Source organism: Phallusia mammillata, chromosome 3, assembly GCF_965637545.1.
Source record: "Phallusia mammillata chromosome 3, kaPhaMamm4.hap1.1, whole genome shotgun sequence".
In the NCBI taxonomy this organism is placed as follows: Eukaryota; Metazoa; Chordata; class Ascidiacea; order Phlebobranchia; family Ascidiidae; genus Phallusia; species Phallusia mammillata.
Window position 1 is genome coordinate 26,455,290 of NC_137254.1, and position 23,659 is coordinate 26,478,948.

At 38.0% G+C, this 23,659-nt stretch overlaps 3 protein-coding genes across 3 annotated transcripts; all 3 read right to left on the reverse strand.

Moving 5' to 3' along the window:
* Positions 1-3,105: 3,105 nt before the first annotated feature.
* LOC145219899 (carbonic anhydrase 2-like) lies at positions 3,106-6,231 on the reverse strand. Its single transcript, XM_080087202.1, has 7 exons — positions 6,132-6,231; positions 5,191-5,309; positions 4,957-5,049; positions 4,612-4,677; positions 4,496-4,550; positions 4,025-4,128; positions 3,106-3,304 (listed from the first exon to the last, which is right to left on the reverse strand). Exons 1-7 carry the CDS (start codon positions 6,211-6,213, stop codon positions 3,134-3,136), a joined length of 690 nt encoding a protein of 229 aa, XP_079943328.1. The 5' UTR covers positions 6,214-6,231; the 3' UTR covers positions 3,106-3,133.
* Positions 6,232-9,105: 2,874 nt separating this feature from the next.
* Positions 9,106-13,392, reverse strand: LOC145217944 (carbonic anhydrase 2-like). Its single transcript, XM_080085321.1, has 9 exons — positions 13,285-13,392; positions 12,687-12,772; positions 12,322-12,427; positions 11,722-11,840; positions 11,154-11,246; positions 10,661-10,723; positions 10,545-10,599; positions 10,063-10,166; positions 9,106-9,662 (listed from the first exon to the last, which is right to left on the reverse strand). The coding sequence occupies exons 1-9, from the start codon at positions 13,316-13,318 to the stop codon at positions 9,540-9,542; spliced, it is 783 nt and encodes a 260-aa protein (XP_079941447.1). The 5' UTR covers positions 13,319-13,392; the 3' UTR covers positions 9,106-9,539.
* Positions 13,393-18,410: 5,018 nt separating this feature from the next.
* LOC145217945 (GTP cyclohydrolase 1-like) lies at positions 18,411-23,152 on the reverse strand. The gene is made up of 6 exons (XM_080085322.1): positions 22,905-23,152; positions 21,584-21,733; positions 20,528-20,637; positions 20,161-20,216; positions 19,688-19,804; positions 18,411-19,273 (listed from the first exon to the last, which is right to left on the reverse strand). Exons 1-6 carry the CDS (start codon positions 23,005-23,007, stop codon positions 19,147-19,149), a joined length of 663 nt encoding a protein of 220 aa, XP_079941448.1. The 5' UTR covers positions 23,008-23,152; the 3' UTR covers positions 18,411-19,146.
* Between the last annotated feature and the right edge of the window lie 507 nt (positions 23,153-23,659).

The following is a 23,659-nucleotide window of genomic DNA, read 5'->3' on the forward strand; positions in this document are numbered from 1 at the left end:
GCTAAACAATGGCCTTTATTGAATGACAACTATAATAAATGCAATTGTTCGCGCACAATCGTAATTTTTTTGTCCTGTTTGTGATTTCACATGTTGTCTTTGGATGATTATTATGCGCAATTTTGCACAACTGGCTAAAATCCTGCAATCAACTTTCGTTTTTATGAAATACACATTTAGGCTTAAGGACAGCGAGTCCTCGAAATAATGGCAAGGGGACCGTTTAGAAAAAAATATGAAAAAGTTTGGGAACCACTGGTTTAAATCATCAGAATTTGTCATATAGAATAAGTCCGGATTAAACAAAGATCCGGATTAACCGATGTCCATTAGTTAAAGCCTTACCACATTACAAATTATTTGTACTTCAAGATTTGTCCAAATTATGCCAAAACCCGGATAAACCGAATCAGGTTTGACCGAGGTTTAATCTGCATGAGGTCAATGATTTTCTTGGTTAAAACCACCTTGCAAATAAAATCATAGATCTGAACTGTTTTCATTTTTTCTGTCAAGCGGATCTTAAAGCAGTTAAACTGACATTGTGTATCCTGCGTAGACCGCTTTAAAAATACACAACAGCAGTGAGCAATGGCAAACGCCAACGGCACATCATTACTTATCTTATTTTGGTACACCGCGTATACTATTCGTTCTAGGCGCGGATAATTAACATTTAAAGATATCGTGCTTCTCGCATGTTACAATTTGGCACAATGCATTTGCTATCTCCTTTGGTAATGAATTTGCAGACATCTCAACTAGGTACATTAGTTTGGTTGACAATTTTATTTGGTTTGCAGTACGTTTTAATCCACAGTTTTATAATGAAGTGCATAAGGTAAAAAACTTATTAACTGCCGCGATGAAGCCGAAAACACCAACATTAATCAAACAAATTCAACTATTTTTTGGCCGCTAATAGCTGAAATAATTTATTACCAAGTAGAATGGCCAATTGGATAAATTAACTGTCACATACGCAATGTTTGGCAAAAACGCTTTGTAAATTTACACAAAAATTACAAACCACGTTAAAACGATAATTTATAATGCATTTATAAGAACTGTGTTGCTGCATTATGACACAACTGAAGCTTTTAGTTGGTTTCAATTGGCAATGCGGAGAATTACAATAAAACACACACTCGCACACACATACAGCTGTTGGTGATGTTGTTTTCCTTATGGCTAAGCTACGAATAAGCTAGTCTTGGCATATCTGGAGTTTACGGCCAGCGAGATTTTGCACAGGTCGCCAGTTTGCGAAAAGCTCCAATCTAAAAAAGACAATTAGGCTTAACCACACCTTTTTTGCCGCAACACCTTTTCAATCAAATCAAAACGACATGCACCCGCGCACGCCCGAATAACCAAATATAGTAGGGAATATACCTGGGTAAAATATAGGCTTGCGAAGCTATTATTTAATCTAGATTTTCAGGCATTTAGGAAAAGAAAAAAATGCTTTATGCAGGGATTCGAACCCATAGCCTAATGCTTTTAAGAATGTATACCCACTTGCCTATAACTTAGGACACTTAAAAAACATGTTCTTTGTGGAAAAAATAGTCGGTACACTTTCTGTATGAAACGTAGAATATTTGTTTTGTTGGTAAATTTTTTAGGCATTTTTTTAATAGACCTGCGCTTCCGAAATTGCCACGGGTGTGACCAAACTGATCCAATAAACACATTCGTTCAGAGTCGGAGTGGTCAGCGAACCAAGGTAGTGAATGTAGGTTTTCCCTGCAAAAGTTAACACAACAAAGCATCTTACATCAAAATCATCTGCAAAACCATGTGTTCATCCCTACTAAAAACGCTTTATTGATTTATTCCATGTCTGCATAAGTCAAAAAAGCATGGATTTCGGCTTACAACTTGGTGACAAAAGTCATTTTTGGTAATTTATATATTCCTTTGATAGTTGAGAGACGAAACCACAATGATGAGGGACGAAACTACACTAGATTAAAGTTTATCAACGTACAACTTTGTAAACTTGGGAGAGGTCATGGCCCCTTTGGCCCCTCCCTGACTACGCTACGCCACTGTGTTGTAGTGAGGGTTGAAATGTAGTGACGAATTTTATTTAGCTTGGACCGTAAGTCCAATAGCACATTAACCATTTTGTAAGTCAAAATGTTTGAATGACACTGTCCTTGGCCTGAGAAATAGTCTGTGCGGCCTGAACGAGTGTCGATAAACCGTTTGGCGGCCTTCACAAACAAAAAGGTTCCCCACCCCTGGGTTAACCCATTGGTCACAGGTCACTGCACTTGCACCAATACTGTTGCAATTATGCTAGTTGCTGCAAAAAGTCACAAAACAAGTAAAGAAAACATAATACAAGTTGAATCTATTCTACCATTCTAGTTCTAGCTCTTAACACTATGACATCACCACATAAGCAGTGACAAACTTAGCAATTGTCTTTTGTTATGACGAACCGCTTGTATTAAGCCGATTTCATCAACACGTTCTTAAGAACACGCAAAGCAGTATTGAGTCGTACTTTCAATTGCCTCTCGACTTTTACTTACCGCAAGAATCAACCGCTTGGTGGCTTTTCTTGTAAGACCACAGACGACAATCCATTTTAGTTGCAGCTGCTTTGTGTACGTACCAACAACACACTTGCCTTATGATGATAAAACACCGGTGCTACTGGCTTTTGCGGTTAGGGTTAGGAGAAAATGACTTTGTTGCAGGAAGTAGCATGATTGATTGTGATATCGGTCTTAAATCATTTCGCTACTTGTTCCTAAGTATACTAGAACGAAGTATGCTGCATTAAATAGGTTCTGCTTTTGGTCTTAAGCAGAAATATTTTTGCTGACATGCCATTTTTAAAAGCAGTTGTTTCCCTTTTGTAAACGACACACTTTTTGGTTACTCCGTTTATTATACATCACTGCGCGTTCGGGGTATACACAAATAGCTTTTCCCATTACGTTTGTACATTTAAACTGAGCAATGACTGTTTACTTTAAGAAAAAATGTTGAGGTTTGACTTTTGTATGGTGTTATAATTGTTAATAAGACAAAAAAAACTTTTTTACTATGTAATTAAACAATGAGTAAGAATATATCTTCTGGTGGGTGGTGTAAACCAATGGGATGCTTTTCTTTAGTGACTTCCGCGATGACCGCCACGGCCGCCGGGACCACCGGGACCACCTCTTGAATGAAGATTCAGCTTGCGGTCGTTTAAACCCTGGCAAGGTCGGAAGTTGTTCACTAATTGTATCGGGTTAGCTTCTCCTTTGGCGGTGTGGTACAGTCCACGGTACACCGCAATCTGAAACAAGTAATTTAACGGTGTTTTTGTCTATATTTGTTACCTGACAAATAAATAACGCACTCATAATGAGAAGCCACTGCTAGAACCATTGGTTAGGTCAGGGATGGCGAACCTTTTTAGTTGAATGGGTCATATATGAGATCATAATTCGGAATGAAAACAAAGTGGGTCACATTTATTATTATTTGTCAATGTCAATGAGAAGCTTGTTGCTACATGCTTCTCTGCAAGTCTTGTAATCCTAGGTAGTTTTCAGCTCAAAACACGCAGCAGTCATATCTGAGCTAAACTAAAAGTGGGTCACTAAAATTCACGTGGCGGGTCAATTCGTGACCCGCGAGTCAATGGTTCCCTGGGTTAGGTTAATATGCTTGCTGGGTCATAATCTCAAACAGTTAAAGTTTCCTTTTTGACCAAGCTACTTTAAACACATGTTTTGTGTGCTTAAATTCCTTCAAATTAAATAATTCAAACCCAAAAATGTCGTCACCAGTGATGGGGGACATTCACATCAGTTACATCCGTTTGTAAACACAGTTACATAAACAACTCATATGGCAATAACATTGGCCGAAACGTTTGATCAAAAAAACATGTCGCCTTTAGTCTGTTTGGTACGTTATTTTCCTCATTAAACTTATAAACAAATATGCTTTCATTATTAAACTATAAGACCATATTACATTAGGTATAGGCTATAGTCGTTAATTTAAACACCTGTTCTTCTGAAATGCGAACTGGTTCAGTCATATTGATCCAATCAACGCACTCGTTAAGGGTTGGTGTTGTCAATGATCCAATGTAGTGAATGTAGTCGCCCGCTAAACCATGTGAAACGATTTAAAATTTCGGCAAAAGTTTTATTTTGGTTAAACGAGCACTCTTCTAACCTGAAAGTATTTTTTTTTATTTTTAAAACTTTAGTTTTGTTGGGTCTTGTAATCCTTGATTTAACCGTGTAAAACGAAAGAATTGATTTTCATGCGTAGCAAAGCCATAATTGTTCAAAGAATTATGCTTCAAAAAAGCTTGCAATATTTGTGTGGATCAGACAATATATAAGTTTTGTGCTGTGTATTGGGTATATTGGGTTAAGTCTTTTAAGTAGCTCTTTGGAGTCGAGCATTACTAAATTTTTATATTAACTTGTGAATTTTTGATGAGTTTATTGGCAACTTATTTCCTCACATTGGGGTAGAAGTTTATTGATGTCGATTCCTCCGTTTACTGTTGCAGTATCTCCCTACAAAAAAGGTTGTTTAGCAACTGACTCGACTTAAAACTGACTGAATTGCCAGACTTACATTGTACTGAGCATTCTTTACCACATCCACCACACTCTGAAAAGCAGGGTTGGTTTCGTCACCAACCTTAACAATACAATACAAAAGATTAACTAAACTCTTTTGAAATTTCTAAAAGCCACAGTTTTCCATTAAAATTCATTAGGAAACACTTTTTAATGTCCCCTTTATAGCAGCTTTTTGGCCAATTAGTAAAAAAAGAGTTTTGAATTGATTGATGCAATAAAATTTCAAAAACGTTGCAGTGGAGTAACTTGCATGAGAAAATTTACTTAAACTTAAGTTGTTTTGGAATGATATAATGTTTAAAGTATATTTTCTGTTTTATTTCCCAAACTGCCTTACCTCAATAAGCACCCCGACTACACAAAGACCATCCTTTTGGGCAATTGCTTCAGAAAAAGTCGAATACTTTTGATTCATGTGAACCAAATGCATCTGAAAACAGATCACAATTCAATGTAAAAAATTTAACATCTCTGTACGTTTGCATTTGATTTAGATAAGTAATGACCACATATGCCATGCTTTTTCAAAGTAATCTCAAACATATTGTTGCTGTAATTTAGGTTGGTGGACCTCAGCTGAATATTGCTTTCCGTCCAAGAAGTGTTCAGATCCTTTGCTGTTGTCGGAACCCCAGTGGAAGTGAAACTGCAGAAGTGTGTATTTTCCGGTAAGTGGACCGCCACTAAGCACTGCAAAAATTTGAGGGTGTTAAGTGAAAACTTTCGCAGAATATGCAAAAATTTCCGACTACTTTGCAATTTTGCAGTTGTGTTGTTTGGAAACTGTGAACTCGCTTGGTCAGGCAAACCTATAATTCAGATCGCTTTGGGCCTGCGGTTTTAAGTTCAGCTTAAGTACGTTGCATTATAGGATAGCTAAAATACCGCAGTTCCGTACCTGAACTTCGCATATAATGGCGGGATTGTTTAACTTTGCGTATAATTTTCATCCTTACTTTACGGTTCATGAGTAAAACAAATCAACAGGGCGTTTGTAAAACTTACAATTTTAGAACAGGTCGGTAAGGAAAACTATATACGGATCTGTTCATAAGTTTATTGATGAATATAACGCTTCAAACAGACGTATAAAGCGACATGGTTTATTGTTCAAATGTTTCGGCAAATGCTCATACCACCATCAGTTATTTTCATCATTAAGGTCGAAAAGGTTTCACACAAAACAATGCGCTTGTATTATTTTATAGCCCTTTCCGTAAACGGTTAAGTTTGCAAAATAATTTTGCCTGCCTTTTGCTAAAGGCAATGTGGGGCTCCAGTTTCAGGCCCGTGTACAACTGTACTTCAGTAAGTGCAAACAAAACAACCGTTTGTAATCAGTGTGCAATTAAAAAAAACTTTTTCAGTAACAGCAAAACCGGCAAAGAAGGTTTCCAGTGAGCTCAACCCGAAAAGCCCATTCTGGGTTCGCGTAAAATCAACACACATATTGCACGCGATACACACATTGTTCGGGCCAACGCGAAATTTTTGCCGTGACTTTTATGTTACCCGAATTTCCCCCAGTAAGCGTAAACGTCACGGAATGGCCATTGTTTCCCGCTGACTTCACTTCCGAGCCAAGGTAATCCATTTCGAGCTTCGGATAATCGGTTTTCTGTACTCGGCAAAAACAAACCTGTCAAATTTTGCGCAATGGCTGCGAACCAGACCTGTTATCATAAACCTAACAACCATATATTTTTACATGTGAATTTGTAATGCCCGGGGTCGAGTTTGGTTAAACAATAAGTTATGTTGCGAGTTTTTAAAATTAAGACAAACAATTTTATTAAGTTGCATTGAGAAAAAGTAGTTCAATTGTTTGTTTTTACGAATTGCCGCTAAATGAAAACTACTGAATGTATGTTTTTGAAAAAAAATTGGCGTTTAAACTCGGTATATACACTTTTTAGGCCTACAACGGGCCTTAGTGGTTTACCTATTTGCAAAACTCTTAACTTACCACGGCTATTTCTCTCTGTAAGTCGATAGGGGATTGCTGTTTTCCATTGGCCGCTATTGGGTATGAAGTGTACCATTCATTTGGCTCTAAAACAGCAAAAAATTACGTACTTCATTGTAGCACCTCTCATGTCTATTTGTAACGCAATGTCGTGTAGCGTAGTGTGAATTTTTTGCACAGATGTGACCAGTGAGCTAAAGTTAATGCAGTTGACGAGGACTCTTTCAATATTATCGCATTTAGTATTTTTGCCCTTTACTGGTGCAGAGCTTAAACTGTGCTAAAAATAATGCAAATATCTGATGTAATACATATCAACCGTTGGATTGCGCTATAGCGAACAAAATTGTTATTTTCGCTGCAAATAGGCCTGGAATTTTTTTAATTCACTACCGCGCACACAGAATGTTTAATTTTCTTTTTGGTGAACGTTTCTGCCACCTTAGTTTAACAGTTGTTTATTCTTTTTTTGCGGGCAGTAGCCTATATATATATCCCTAAAATCTTCCCTTAACATTACTCTACTTGTATTTTAATACTCACTGCAGGCACTTTGGTAGTAGCCCCATGCAGCCATGATGATGCTTCTTTTTCTGATAAACTATGTCAAATGATACTTAGCTAGAAATGCAGTACTGCAAAATAAACACAGCTACAAACAATTTTGAATGTGCATATTTCTGCAAGAAAGAGCATTCTTCGGGCTACGCACAACTAACCTATCATTATCTAGCCCACATAAACATGGTTTTGACCTACGCTAGTAGTACATTTTGCACAAACTTCCTGTTTTTTTCTTACCCAATTTGTTTTTAGTTTCTATCTTTTCGATTTTTCCAATTTTTAAACTGTTTCTAATTTTAAATGTCAATTTTAAAATCTGTTGTTACAAATGATTTTAAAACTTTTGAAAAGAGTCCACTAAAGCATCCACATTTAATAGCCAAGCCCAACTAATCGCATAATATGCATAGCACCACGCTTTAAAAAGGCAGCAGCTTTTTTATGGCTTAGGCTCCCCTTTTTCTTCTGTACTATTTTAAACGCGGTTAATGTATTGAGATAAACTGCGTTACGTTTTTCAACCAAAGCCGTATAGTGAAGTATGATCTTAATATTGAACACACTGTTACCTAACACACACGCGGGAAACTACGCTGCAGCAAGCAAAAATAAAGTACCAGCGCTGTCAAGATCATTTAATTTACAAGGACACGAATGCAACTTGGCAGGAAAAAAACCACACGTATCGTGGTATAGAATTTTGTGCCTGACATGTATGAAAATTTGGAAACTTTGCATGCGTGGGATGATAAAATTGCTCGGAAAAACATGTTATTAACTTGAATTTGAGCAATTTGTGTAACTAGAAAGTTCTGTACATACAAAATGCGGGCTGTAAAATCTAAAGGCCACTACATTGTCATACAATAAAACTATACAGTCAACTAGAAGGGCCTTTAATTATAGCGTTCCAAACAAAATCTGGATTGATAGCATGAAAACGTCCCAGCTGGTTTAAACACCTTTTGCCACTTTGTAAGCCTGCAACCGTTTTGCAAAATGCACCTTGACTTTAATAACTGTCTGCAGCATAACTTCTGCACATATGGATTACCGCTATACACTGGATCTGTATAGCAGGCAAATACCATTCTTGATAGCACAGTGGTTCCGGTTGCGAATTTCAATGTAGATTTGGCCGTGAACGAACCGTGAAGTTAAAGAGACGCCTATGGCCTTCAGACTTTTGCATCCCACGCATTATGCTAGTACTCTAGTAGCGTTAGTTAATCATAAACACAACTGCAGAGAAATTTGTAAACATAAGCTAAGGTATTATCGCACTGGTAGCACGTTGAAACGTTCGCAACGGACTGCATTCACAGTAGACAAGTATTCTGGCAGCTCCGTTTTATAGCAAGTCTTATTTCCGTGTTAAATTCCCGCAAGGTGATTTACTATTTTACTCATCGTTGCACGTGTTATGTATTCCGCTAATTACTTCCTGCTGCAAAATTTTTTGGGGTGATGGTCGTATTACGGATTAACCGATTTCAATTAGTTAAACTTTTATCCTAATACAAATCAATTGCACCTCAAGTTTTGTCCGAATTGGACGAAAACCTGGATTAACCGAATCAGGTTTAACTGAGGCCTACTGTATTTAACTCTACACCTTAAATCTGAGGTCATGATTTCCTGTGTCAAAAACACCTTGCAAATTAAATCCAAAATCTGAACTGTTTTCATTTTTTCTGTCAAGCGGATCCTAAAGCAGTTAAACTGACATTGTGTATCCTGCGTAGACCGTATGAAAAATACACAACAGCAGTGAGCAATGGCAACCGCCAACGGCACATCATTACTTATCTTATTTTGGTACACCGCGTATACTAATCGGTCTAGGCGAGGATAATTAACATTTAAAGATGTCGTGCTTCTCGCATGTTACAATTTGGCGCAATGCATTTGCTATCTCCTTTGGTAATGAATTTGCAGACATCTCAACTAGGTGCATTAGTTCGATTGACAGTTTTATTCGGTTTGCAGTACGTTTTAATCCACAGTTTTATAATGAAGTGCATAAGGTAAAAAACTTATTAACTGCCGCGATGAAGCCGAAAACACCAACATTAATCAAACAAATTCAACTGCGTTTTGGCCGCTAATAGCTGAAATAATTTATTTCCAAGTAGAATGGCCAATTGGCAAAATTAACTGTCACATACGCTATGTTTGGCAATTAAACGCTTTACAAATTCACGCAAAAATGACAAACCACGTTGAAACGGTAATTTACAATGCATTTATAAGAACTGTGTTGATGCATTATTACGCAACTAAAGCTTTTAATTGGTTTCAATTGGCAATGCGGAGAATTACAATAAAAAACACACTCGCACACACAGACAGCTGTTGGTGATGTTTTTTATGGATAGGCTAGGCATAAGCTAGTCTTGGCATATCTGGAGTTTACGGCCAGCGAGATTTTGCACAGGTCGCCAGTTATCCACTAGTTTTTCGACCGCAGTAGCTCCTTTGCCGGTATGCATCGTGTTGCGGAAAGCTCCAATCTAGAAAACATTTAGAATAAAAAAAATTCGAGTTCCATGCACAGTTCTTGCAACACCTGTTCAATCAAATGAACAACTACATGCGCCTGTGCACACCGGAATCCGATTAACCATGTATTATAGGGAAAAAATGCCCTGGTAAACAAAAGTCATCTGCGGTTTCGTAACCTAGTATTTAATAGGGTTTGTCAAGCATTTAGGAAAAATGTTCGCTACAGGGATCAGAACCCGTCGCCCAATGCTTTTTCAGACACTATACGCACTTGCGTATAATTTAAGACACTTTTATAAATATAAATGCACGTCCTTTGGTGGAAAAAATTTAGTCGTGACACTTTCTGTATGAGTTAGAATATTTGTTTTGCTAGTAAAATTGTAAGCATTTTTTTTTCAAACACACCTGCGCTTCCGAAATTGCCACGGGTGTGACCAAACTGATCCAATAAACACATTCGTTCAATGTCGGAGTGGTCAGCGAACCAAGGTAGTGAATGTAGGTTTTCCCTGCGAAAGTTAACACAACACAGCGTCTGAAATCAAATTCATCTGCAAAACCATGTGTTCAGCCCGACTAAAAATATTCAAGCGCATTAAAAAAACTGCAAAGTTCATATATTTAAAGTTGGTAAACGACCTTTCGCATTTTGTGCATTGTTTTATTTTGTCGTTTAGAAACAACTTTGCATTGCCGATGAACTTACTTGTCCAAAAAAACGCATTTTTCAGTGAACTTAGATATGTAATAACTTATTTGATTACAAAACGTTTTCGAAATTTCTTTTACATGTCAAGCCTTACTTTTAATTAGGGCAACAAATAAACCCTATAAACAAACATTGAAAAAAAGAGAAATAAGTGTAAAACAGCGTATATATTACTTACTTGCTGGCAAGAGGCCCATAATGTCAATTCCTCCCGTAATTTGTGCGCTGTCTCCCTACAAAACATAACAGTAGCACATAACATGTTGAAAAAAAGGAGGGATAGTTGCAACTTACGGCGTTCGGAACTTGTGATACAACTTTCGTCACACTCTCAAACGCTTTGTGTGCATTTCCAACCTAAAATGATAATGTAAGTGTATAAAATTTGTACGTGTACAAGTATAGTAGGCCGAAACCTCAGTTAAATCGGGTTCGGTTAATTTGCATCCTCGCCTAGTTCGGACAAAACTTGAGGTACAATTGATTTGTAATGCGGTAAGGCTTTAACTAATAGTCGTCGGTTAATCTGGATATTCGCCTGACCTCGACATTTTTTTGGTCCAACAGGGTCCGAATTAACCGAGTATACGCAACATTGCCAACATGTAAAAGAACACATAAAATCAAAAGGTTTATTTTTTATGAATGAGTTTACATTTTAATGCTATGTGTCAGTTATGTTATCCCAACACCTTGTCTGGACTTATACCATGCTATTGTATCCATTCATAGTACATATGTTTCCCTAATGAATGAATGTTTTGCAAGTACTTTGACACTCGCTTACATCGAGGAACACTCCAATGACGCTCAATCCGTCCTGGTGCTTGATAGCTTCGGCAAACGATTCATACTTGACGTTCTGGTGTACCAAGTGCAACTGCGTATAGGGCAACAACATTATAGCTATCATTGAAAATCAATACTTTCAACAGCCGCCATTCGTAAAACGTGTTTTTAAAGAGCACGCTCATATATGATGTTGTGTGTTGTTGGGTGGTTCAGATTTGTTCGTCTGGCCGGGTTTAGGCTTAGGTGTTTTAAACATATGGACATAAATCGGCCCTGACTTCAAATTCTGCGCCGTATTTTTTTTAAATATAAGTTACCTAGCTAGCTAACTCTGTAACAACGTGTGTTTTTCGGCAATTTTAAAATTAAATGAATGGCCGTTTCAGCCTTCACCAATACATACAAATTATCATAACGATGCATTATACTTCAATGTGTTATTACTATGTAATGTAACATTAACCTATAATAAGTGTAACGTACAGGATTATAAACAACTATATAATGTAGTGGGTCTTTTACGAAGTTGATTATTTACAGGTTCATCTCAATTTTTGACGTACCTCCGCGGCAAATTGCTTTCCATCCAAAGTGTGCTCGGACCCTTGGCCATTGGTGGAACCCCAGTGGAAATGGAACTGCAGCAGTTTGTATTCTCCAGTCAGTGGACCGCCGGTAAGAACTGTGCATAAAATATTGCATAGGAAAATAAAATTTGGGTCCACGTTGTTGTATCAACGTAACACTATTCAAACGCAGCAAATCGCAAAAGTGTTGAAATGATGTGACACAGAATTGTAAGTCGGCCGGGCTTTTCGGACCGGGTTCTGGCCGGATTCGGGCCTGACTTTAAACTCTGTGTCTGTATTATTTTTGAATAAATTTAACTAGTAAGTAGCCAGTTGCTAGACCCGACCAAATGTCAAACAGCCCTAAAACTCCTTGTTTAAGACCAATTTTTTATTGTTTGCTGTTGTCTTGGTCTTTCCCGAGGCTTCAATGTGTGGGCCTGTCAATCAAACTTTCGGGCCTAAACGGACTTTTCAAAACCGAATCGGGTTCGGTGTGTTCGGGCTCCTATTTCAGGCCCGTTTACAACTCTAAAGTGACCAGTTGGTATAGTGCATACATAAAGAACAGCAAGCATTTTTTTAATGACGTACCCGATTTTCCGCCTGTCAAGTGAAAGGTTACTGAATGGCCGTTGTTGCTCGCTGACGTAACTTCCGCAGCAACGTAGTTCATGCTCAGCTTGGGAAAGGCGGCTTTCTAAATGCACACCATTCATGGTTACACGCGAATAGCACAAGTGTCATAAAGTAGTGACATGTTAGTAATGTTAGTGGTAAAACTGCAGGGGTCAACACGGTTCAATTTACCGCTTAAGTGTTACTCTAGTGTTCCACAGCGCTCGTATAAACGGGTTCAACGTTGTACAGCGTCGTTACAGGTACTTCCGCGGCCAGTGTATAACTTTTCGTGTGTCTGATTCTGGTTAAAAAAGTCGCTAAAAACTGTTTCAACTAACCTCTGCTGAAGAAGTGTTCAAATCAATCGGCGATTGGTGTTTACCGGACGCAGCAATGGGAAAGAGCTTTGACCAGTCGTTGGGAGCTAAAAAAAGTCCAAGATATTTAAACACAAAATAAGTTAACAGACTTTAGTACGGTGTAGACATACTGAGAGTACATATTGCTCATCCAGCAGTTTTTATTACAAACAATCGACGTTTCGACGTCCCATAAGACGCCTTCATCAGGATAGCTTATTTATACTAATAGTACGTTTGTATCAGAATAATGCGCTAAAATACAAATGTAAAACATTTTAGAGTTATTACTATGTATGGCATTTGTTAGTCGTGTATGTTTTTTCACCACTCTAAATGCATACAAATGGCCGTAAACTATAATTCAAAAGCAATGGGTGAACGTATTGCAATGATGTACTGCATACCAAATCATCGTTGCATGTGTTTGTTGTTTATGGCTTCGTTTCTCATCGAGTAACAATACCCGCTTAAACAACAATTAAACTAATGCGATTCAAATCCATGCGCTTTGTTCCGTTTCCGGCGCCGATGTCAATGCTGCTAGTATTAATAAACATTAAACAAGCATACTCACGGCAGGCGGAGTTGTTGTAGCCCCATTCAGTCATTGTGCACACTTTTGCCGAACTTTAACCTAAACTTCTAAACCAAATTAACAAACTAAATCTAAGACAAAAAGCATTTCGATTAACACAACAAAAGCGGGTTATGACACAATTATATATCCTACTTACAACAATACATTATTGTTAAAAGTTCTTAGGCACGCTGACAATGACATTGTCGGTAATTCTTTCACGTAGCACTCCCGTGGGAAATTTGCTGTATACTCAACCCAGTCTGCCTTTGTAGGTCTGTTTGCATGGCGTGCGAAGCTAAAAGACCGTTAAAACCACGGACCTGTACCGAAGCTGTAACTGGCACCAATCAGTCAAACTGCAGTTTGCAAAGTTGTGCTCGAATTTAATGCTTCAAGGCGCCAACAACTGTCTCCTGCGCTTGGCCTGTTTGCAAGTTTGTCAGCTGATGATCACTTCCTATTAGTCAGACTAGCGCAATTTTGACTTGTACTACGCGCAACAACGCAATCCATGGCGCAATTGATTGTGCCAACTACTGGGATTGATCTAACGTACTAAATGTAATTGCAAATCTAAGACGTTATATTACGGTTGTATAAAAGTACAAGTACATATCAATAATTCTTTTTCCTGCAATAACATCAAACAGCATAAACGTGTCACTTTAGTTTACCTTTAGCTGATATACGAATTACCAGACACATCAGCACCGCAAGGCCTTAGATAAGCGGAGGCGGCTCTATAGACATGCATTACCTTTCTTGCACTTCCTTGACTGCATAGCTCACGAGCGTACACCACCTGTACTCTTCCCAGTTTGATTGCTAGAACCCAGCGAGTGTGTTTTATACCTCGCAACGCCTCCCTCTGTGTGTAGGCGTTCAACCGTAGCGCCGTTTTGAGGCGTGATATCCATTGTTTACTCGAAAACTGACACCGTGTAGTGGCGTGTATTTACGTTCAGGTCAGCTGATCACTTCTCTTACTGAGGCGTAACGGTGACCTTAAAATGTCCAAACGGCCTGTACTGCCCATGTCAAATATTGATTGAACAAATGTATTAAATGCCATTGTCCAGCGTGATTATCCACTACTCAACAACGCAGTAACTATTACATCAGTGGTTTCCAACACTTTCGACGAATTCCTCCCGTAACAATTCAAAACATTTTTATTTCCTCTCCATTAGACTACATAGTATATGCTAAACCATACAGGTTCATTTAAGTTTGTGTCTTTTATCAACTTCACAAGTCATATTCCAAGAGCTAAGGTGTCTATTTACAAACCACATGCAAAAAAAATTCCTACCCTAAGTTTTAAAATTTCTCCCTGTTTCGCAACCACTGTATTACACAAAGAACTGCGTTTTCGGTTTGGGTCCGCAGAAAATGCACCATATTATTTTGTCTGGCATCATCAATATGTAGGAATCTAAACCTAACCGCAGACTTTAAATGAAACATCCCAGGCCATGTATTATGCATTACATTAACATCCCATTCTCATTTGTAATTGAATCCAATGTAATTCGCTTAATTTCCCTAGTTCCTCGCGTTCTAGACTTACCTGACTGGTAATTGTCAAAGTAATGATGCTTGGCATGTCCAAACCGCCTACATTTCATATCCGGTTCGTAAATATGATGTACACATACTGTTTTACATAAGGAAGTAAAGCAAAGTTAAGATGAACATTAATTCATAACTCAACGTAATGCATCTTTAATAATAGAACGGGATATGGAAATTCAATTAGCTTATCAAGTTGACCATAACTGCGTCACAAAAAACAATACCATTTCCGACTGGTTTAAATAAAGTTTAATACTCATGCAACATGTTGAGAAAATTGAACTGGCCTCAGTGAAAACCACAAACGATTTTACAACAAGGCTCCTACGCGTGTTTCACATTCCGGCGTAGGCTTGTCAATTGCGCAATCGCCTTTACTATGAACTGCTTTCCATACCACAGATCAGGTGTGTCAATACGTATCGATGATTTGCTATTCCCGGTCCTTGTGTATCGACTATGTTGTCACACAGGTCAAATTTAATGAACTGAATTGCGAGGCGGCCGGTATATCATCAACTGTTTGTTTGTCGACGATTCCTGGCTACGGCAAACTCACTGAGCCTGATGTTACAGAGTGTTTCGTTGTTAACATATGAATGCCAGAAATAGGACGCAATATTACTTGCATCCTAATCTACTCACTTTTAAAATGACATTTTAAAAGCGTTTGCTCTGCTATGTTGCTTATTTGTACGTTTATTTTAAACCCTGATATATACACAACAACGTGAAACGCAGCAGACAATAATTTGTGCCTGAATTTATTTCAATGCGCTAACAGTTGTAAAATGTTTTTTTTTATAAATGCGTTCAGTATATACAAGTTCTGTAGTATTTTCTTTCAGTTGGATTCATTTGTATGCCAGTGTCTTAGTTTTCATGTCAGGTTAAATGTAAACTACACATTTGCTATATCTACATAAAAACACGCCTTACGTGTACGATACATTTTCCTGAAGGCTTTGACCCAAACTTAAATATTTGACTTTAAAACGCATAGTTTGACCTTCCGTGCGAAGGATTAGCTCCTGCGCTTTGGCAAACACATACTTGGCTCCTGGCAACATCACCAGGCAAACATACCGGGACGGTTTCTGTTATCCGAATAATGAAGCTTTCGCCGAGTTTTACAACTCAAGGTGATCTTGTTGTTTGCCTTGTGGTGTGTATAAAGTCTTGTTGACTTCATACTGACAACTTAGCAGGCATTAAGCAGGGTCCTAATTTAAAACATGTTCGCATTAAATAAGTTTTTTGTTTTATATGTACACTTATATTTGGTAAAATACAAGCCATGTAATTAACTGTCGAAATTTTTTTGACTGTCGAAAGACATGGGATTCCCATGATGGGAATATGTTTTTTAAAGTTGTGTGATGCCGTACTTGTCCACAGATCAATATTTCAAGTCATAGGTTATGAAATGTAAAGGATGTACTTCCTATATTTTGCTTGTATTTTATAAACACACGCGTTATTGGTCACAACTTAAATTTATTACCCTTTTCGAGATCATGCACTAAAATCGTGCCCCTATGACGAACAAAACCAGGACGAGTTCCGCTTATGGCCGTTGTTTGAACCTATATTTTGCATTCAATCAACGGCTGATACTCACTAATATTGAATGTTAGACGTCAGAACTGTTAAATGTTACAGAAAATAAAACGAAAAACAACGGGTCAAATGCAGATATCGTGGTGGAAAATAACTGCGCATTTCACGTTTTTGTCGTGAATGTATGATGTTCGTTATACTGCAATGCTCACGTTCCCATTAAGTTGTATCCGGCTCATGGGCGCCGGCAGAAATTTTTCCAGGGGGGGTCAAATGTTGACAAAAACACACTTGCAGGGATATATTACTATGTATCAAGTAATTATGTACACAAGGCATAAAATATATGCAGTAGATTTGCGTCAAAGATAAAAAAAATCCCCGCTCAGCCACGTAACTATGAACCATTTTGTTCGTTTGAAAAGCATTAGCAGAGGCTATGGTTACAACACCAGATACGTAAACAATGCAGACATCGTTAAAGTCGCTTGTTTAGACATTTACTTTGACTATCTCAACTTCCCTTCTTAGAGCATTATCGTTTTTCAGTCATCACGATTTTCGAGAAAATGTTGTAATTTTGCTTTGGTATTTTGAAGTTCCAGGGGGGTCCAAGTGCCCCCTCTTGCCCCAACGTGGCGGCGCCCATGATCCGGTTGTGTTTCGCTGCAAACCAATGCAAAGAGAAAGCTAATTTCGTATCGGGTTGCATTCATTGCCTTTCAGATCATATTTTTTATTAGCTGCTGATTTTATCAAACACGTTAAAAAGCAAAGCAACAATCAGTTAAATATATAGTTTAAATGTACCAAGCGCCATAATATTGTGTTTTAGCCTGTAATTTTTCGCTTATTAGCCAAGGATTTTCGGTTCATTCCATCCCTATGTATATCATGTCGTTCACATTTTCACCAGACCATGGAACGCTTGGCAAAGTGTTTGTTTAACGGCTCGTTACATTGCCTTACAGCGCAATTTGCGATAAGAAGCAGGGCGGGCTACTGGGTCTCGGTGACCTTGTTGTACACTGTACAATAATGCGATATTTGTGATTAAGCTGCTTGTAACGATTAAACTTAATGTGGTGCGCGTATTGCATGTTTTGTTATCGGCTTATATGAAGTCCAATGCTGAGTGCTTTAATCGTGTCTGCATAGTTTTAGTCACAGTTTCAAAGTTTGATTGACAGGCCTCTAAAAGCCTACAAAACGTACTAGTGTTCATAATATAATTAAAATGGCGTTTTAGGGCTGTTGGGCATTAGGTGCCACCCAGTAACTAGCTACTTAGCTCGGTAATTTTATATAAAAAAACGGATACAGATTTAAAGTCAGGTACGTTTGTTTCACAAATCTAAGCCCGAACCCGACCCGAACCAGAACCCGACTCGAAAAGCCCGGCCCATCAGCATACAACTCTAGTTTCAATAGACACCTTATACTTTATAAGCCAGCGGTAGGCGATTTTTTATTGACTGCTATTGAGTCGATCAATATTATGTGCGGCTGTCTTAAATAAAATCATAAATGTTTGCGGCAAGCAATTTCATTAACACTTTATCAATCATTATTATAATTGTCACACTCACGAAGTTGTTTGTCGCAATTAGTTGCTACCGTCTGCTGGTGCTTCTGGTTTGGATGCCCGCTGTACTTGTATGCCTTTACATTAGGCATTTTGTACGACTTCCATTCCATACAGCTTACCTGTTGTCACTTAAGATAAATATTGTGGGAAAAGTTGTAAGTACGGACTGTCTTGTCAAAGTGTGATGCATTGTAAAGCGGCCTTCTTCTTTATTCCTGCTTAAGCGGTAATACCATTCGTGATTTGGTTAGCAGTGGTAACCTACTAAGTGATTTTGTTGTCGGCTATAAAGACCCTGTTCGATTTGTTTGATTTTACAATACCAACATAGTAAGAAAAAGGATCATCGTTTGTAAGACTGGACATACAAAAGCTTACCAGTCAAAACATGCTAAAAAACGCTACGCAAAAAGTGTATTATGCTCTAAATAGCAGCGCAGACAGCATGTATTTTTTTAAAGAACAAACGCCTCCCTTAGTAACGAAACTAAAAACCCGTGCATAGGTGCCGGTGTTGAATTTTCGTGTGTTGGTCGGTGCAGTCGTTCAAAGGAAATTCGAAAAAGAAATAGAAATTCCAATTCAAGACATTATAGAAACATTTTCAAAACACAAATACGATTAACGCAGTGCAAGTAACACATGAAAACGATGTAACACCGCAGCATATTTAGACAAACTAGAAATGTAGAAAAAATATCCTCTGGTGAGTCACATTAATATATGTAGCGAAGGAACACAACACAAAACACTACAACATTGGTGTCTAAATAAAATGCAGAACTTTCGGCAACCATATTCACCCACAGAAAGTACCCAAGGTATCACCGGTTACGTAATGGCGAACAAAACAGTTTAAATGCTACTAAAACACCAACAATAAAATGAATATTCAAAGAAACTTGTATTTTACCGAGGCAAACCAGCCCAAAAGCAACTATTTTTCCCCAATTGCTTTCATCAACAAAAATGGTCAATACCTGGTGTGAAATACTTCTGTGTTTTGACATTTGTTAATGTCATAGGTAGGTGAAAGTACGTGCTGCAGCTATGCAAGAAACAGGTGATAAAATAGGCAAATAAAGTTCCTATGAAACAGAATTGTTTGTATTAGCAAAACTTATACATAAGCATTATTTGGTGGAAAGGACGAGAAATTCTTCCCTCGTTTTTGGGTCGTCTCGAAAAACTCCTAACATACAACTGGTGACTGTCTTTGAACTTGGCTTTTGCACACCTCGCATCACCATACACATATGCCTGCGAACAAATAGGTTTTGGCACTTGTAAAAAAAATCTTAGGCTTAGCAAAAAAATGTTTGTATACATGCTATTTTACATCATACTATTTTGCATGTTCTCAAGTAATAAAACAAGTAATTATTGTTTATTTACTGTAAGTAGTTTTACGTTTAAACATTGTGTTTTCTGTCTTGAACATGTTCATTTCTCATAGAGGCCATGTTTAAAACTTACAAATGTAGTTAAAGATTTCTTTCAAACCATTAAAACCTGTCAGTACTACCATCCTGTGTACTAAGTGATATTGTCCCTCGACGGCCTAAAACTATGCCTTGATATGAAACAAATGATAGGGTTATCGTCATAAATACTTTGCTTCGGTGGATATCTTATTTATATTTCTTTTTTTAGATTGAAAATCAGTTGACTTACGATGCCTCAACGACAACAGCTACACCATTTGGTTCCAATACTTCTGTGATGGCCATGGCGATTTGCTTGGTCAACCGCTCTTGAACTTGCAAACGACGACTGAACATCTCCACGATTCTGCAGAACACACAGAGCAAAAGAAGCTTAAAGTAAGTGTTAAAGCGGGTCCATGTGTTTTGTGGCATTCGTTCCTAAGTTATAATGACTGGAGTTTAACTAGAGTTTAAGTGACGCAGAATCCATGGAGTTTTCTTGACGCAGACTCTTTATATTATCGATTAGTTGTAAACTTATATGTACATTTTTCCCTAAACATTGCTGTCCTTTTTTAATACTATTTAATAATGGTAAGTTTTAGTTTCCAGGCTAAATGCCATCGTTCGTTCGGTATAAAACGACCGCTTTTTTATTTCTACGATAGTTTTTCGCAACACCTCGATATTAACTTCGTAAAAACTTGCAATTTAACTTACCGTGCGAGCTTGCTTAATCCAATCACGCGCTTGTTCGGGATATAACCAACGCAAACCTAAAAAAGACACATTTCATTTTGTGACGTGCTTTGGGGTAATTTGGAATAGCATGTTTGGTTACAGTCTAAGTCATTGCTCAAAATGAACCAAGTAACATCGTAATATAATAGTGTTGTTGAAACCACTTTATGTTAGTAAATGAAGTGATTTCAATTTAGTACATTCTGTACGTACATTAACCTTAGTTGTACAACTCCCTATTAGCCTTGGCGTATGTATGTTGATATCACCGACCATTAGCCCAAACAGTTACCCAAGTTTCCTTTACACGACCACGACTAGCACACCACCTTGCGAAATCACAAACCTTGCCAGTAAAGGGCACTAGATGGTGCTCGCACATCGAGAACATTTCGATATCTTTGACAATGACAATCTCATCATGGTCCTCGTCGAAAATAGCTTCGTTCACGAGCTCTAAAAATCAAATAACTCATTAAAAACAAAACAACTATACCTCCAGTATTCGATAAATGTCTGTAAATCATAAACGATAAAAGCAACATGTTTGGAGAATTGAATTACTTTTGTTGTTGCATAAACATTCAGCGTATTTGTAAGGGGTAGCATCAACTGCGGTTTATTTAATAAGAAGGTGGATTACAACGGCGTCTGGCAGTCAGGGTTTTTGTTGATTTTAGCAGCCACATTTGAACGTGTTCATAAACCATACAAGTGTTCCATTGTGCTATAACATACTACCTTCATATGTGTGTCTTGCTATGCTTTTATGGCTACATTCAATTCAGAAATTGTTTGTTTTGGGTAAATAACTTTTAAGGATAATCGCCTATTTCGCGTCCTGCTGATTTTGGTATCAAAAGGCAGCACGTTTGACACCCCTGCTGTTATTGGTTTACCACGTTGTGGTGTATTATATCTCAAACTGAAGGCTGAGCAGCAGACTTACAGGGCAAAGTCTTTGGTCTTTTTGACAGTCTTGTTACCTGGGTCAATTTGTTACCAGCCAATATAGGGGTCAGGTGTTAAACAATTACGATGGAAAGCGAAGCGTGGATTATGCTTTTGAATGTAAAACGATATAACTAGCAATTACATACAGTACAAATCAAAATCATGTCAACAATGTAACTTTTGCTAACTCTTTTATTTTAAGATTGCTTTCTTAACTTTGTCATGTTGACTATTGCTGCATGCATTGTGCGACCGAAAGTGTGATTTATGAGTTAGCGGAAATCGTAAAGTTTTATTCAAAACTTTAGAACGGAAACAGGGTAAAAAAATTTTTTAGCATTTGAATCAATCCAACAGCACTTTTGCAGGCGTTTTTCAGCGGAAGTGTTTTTACTTAGTCACAGCGACGTTATAACTAAATAATATCACACCTGCTTTATTCTCTTACCGTCTAAACTTTCTTGGTAACCTTTTGTAAAAAACCTCAACGCCTCTGCTGCTCTGTCAGGCGTTCGTAGCAAGCCCTGTCGGTTAGGATCTTCACCGATAGAACGTAGAAGTGTCCTGTATGCATCTTGCATGCTTCCACCTCCTTGCTCTACAGAAAACAAACAGTTAATCATGATATTCTTACGCAGAACAAACTAGTCTACAATGTTATCATGTTCCATACAATTTTTGCAAAGTGTTTCTTTCCCCTTTCATGTCTCGGACTATTTTCGCCTTATTGCGTAGCCCTTCACGGATTAAGTATAAATGTAGCATATATGGCACAATGTTGGATAAAATAATATTGTTGTATGCCGTATGAAGATGTACGAAAGTCTTTGTCGGAAATATCAACTATCTCATAGATTGCATAATAGCACACATAATAGCACCGACAACAATATTATCTGTCATTTGCCAACGTGAACAAACGGAAATTATGAGACAAATTTAGAGACTCTTTGTATTTGGAGGATCAACGTTATCCAGCGTTATAACTCACTCTGCGATAAAAGGGTTTACCACGTAAAGCGTTTTGTTACGTTTCAGTTGGCTTATCCACTTTGGTGTTTAATGTTAAAAAGCCGATAGATTACAGTTATAACGGAGCTTCTTAAACATGACTGAAACACATTAAGTATATCGTTATTTTGTGTACGTGTATTAGCCACGTTTTAATTCAGTTTTGACGTTATGTGGAATTAAGCATATGGAATTTGCGTTGTTGGTGGCATATAGTGTGTTACTTCTGTAAACGAGTTTCCCAAATCGCTTCCTCTTTCACCGTTGTTTTCACAGTGATGCCGTTACTGATGATTGTGCGCACGGCATGTGCAAAACAGCTGACGCAATGCAATAAAATCGCTACTCAAAAAAGGCACAATGAAAGCTTTACTTTACGACTTACACCACGCCCCCCAAACACCTGGCTTGTAAATTTTCCCCGAACTTATTGAACGAAAGTAACCTTTATGTAAACAAATTAGCAATACCAGCCTGGTATTACGCAGGACGCAGGTCATTATCCCGCCTCCGTGTATTGTTTATCTTGGACAGGCGGTTCACAGCTCTCTGTAATACGTGTTTGCATATGTGAGCGCATAGTCATACGTCATAAAAAACGCGCCATCGCGCTGTGCAGTCAATCATCATACTGCTGATAGTGTTAGTACAATTTGTAATGGACTTTTCGCAACAAATACCCCATAACTAATCGATGAAAGTAATAAAATGTAAACATATTGACTAACTAAATGCACTGGGACAAAAGCTAAAGTTACCTTTATGTTTGTACGGTTTAGTGTCTTCTTTCAACTCGATAGAGGCAAGCCTATTTGTGGTAGCATCTTGTCTTGTTTTGATTGTATCAAGTTTATCAGTCATTTTATCTCTTTCTCTGACTACAAAACAAGTCGATGTCAATTAAAACAATATGTGACCATAGCAGACGCTCGTAATTGGGCTGTACGCTGCTACTCTTTTCTTAACCAACACATGTACAACTGTATCTTATGGTTCTCTTTAATAACGGGTACCATATTGATCTTGCCAAGCTCAGAAACACACTATACATACAAAAAAACTGTAATATCCAGACCTGTTCCACACTGATTAACAGGAGAAATACTGAAAAAAGTAGCAGCTTTAAGCCTCATTAAACAACGTCTCGCAGTCAGCTGATGCGTTGTTGTATAAACAGCACACATTGTGCGTTTGTGCACTGTAATGTTTCTGCAGCTGAGGACCGGCCGTCTTTCCTGTCACGCCGGCCCACGCTTATGTGGCGCTATTACTTCTCAGCGCTTAGCGTGCGTAAAATTTTTGCATGAGTGCACTCTTGATTGTCTAACACTAACTGTATGCGCTATGCATCTCAAACACGCCGAAATGTACTGCATGTTGCTGGAGGCACTATAAGGTTTCGCATGAAAAAGTGTCGAAAGCAAATGAACGGACCGTCTGGTTGTAACAACTTGAATTTCCTTATTTGTCGATTTAATTCGGGCTTTTAGAAGGTTTATATAATGTAGGCTAC

Coding starts and splice junctions, on each gene's coding strand:
- LOC145219899 (XM_080087202.1), bottom strand. CDS start 6,213: ATGGATTACCTTGGCTCGGAAGTGAAGTCAGCGGGAAACAATGGCCAT. Junction 5,310..6,131: donor GCTTACTGGGGGAAATTCGG/GTAACATAAAAG, acceptor AAATTTTTGCAG/TGCTTAGTGGCGGTCCACTT. Junction 4,678..4,956: donor TAGTCGGGGTGCTTATTGAG/GTAAGGCAGTTT, acceptor TGTATTGTTAAG/GTTGGTGACGAAACCAACCC.
- LOC145217944 (XM_080085321.1), bottom strand. CDS start 13,318: ATGACTGAATGGGGCTACAACAACTCCGCCTGCC. Junction 11,841..12,321: donor CTTGACAGGCGGAAAATCGG/GTACGTCATTAA, acceptor TTTTATGCACAG/TTCTTACCGGCGGTCCACTG. Junction 9,663..10,062: donor TGGCAATTTCGGAAGCGCAG/GTGTGTTTGAAA, acceptor AATGTTTTCTAG/ATTGGAGCTTTCCGCAACAC.
- LOC145217945 (XM_080085322.1), bottom strand. CDS start 23,007: ATGACTGATAAACTTGATACAATCAAAACAAGACAAGATGCTACCACA. Junction 20,638..21,583: donor TTACCAAGAAAGTTTAGACG/GTAAGAGAATAA, acceptor TTTGATTTTTAG/AGCTCGTGAACGAAGCTATT. Junction 19,805..20,160: donor GGATTAAGCAAGCTCGCACG/GTAAGTTAAATT, acceptor TGTGTTCTGCAG/AATCGTGGAGATGTTCAGTC.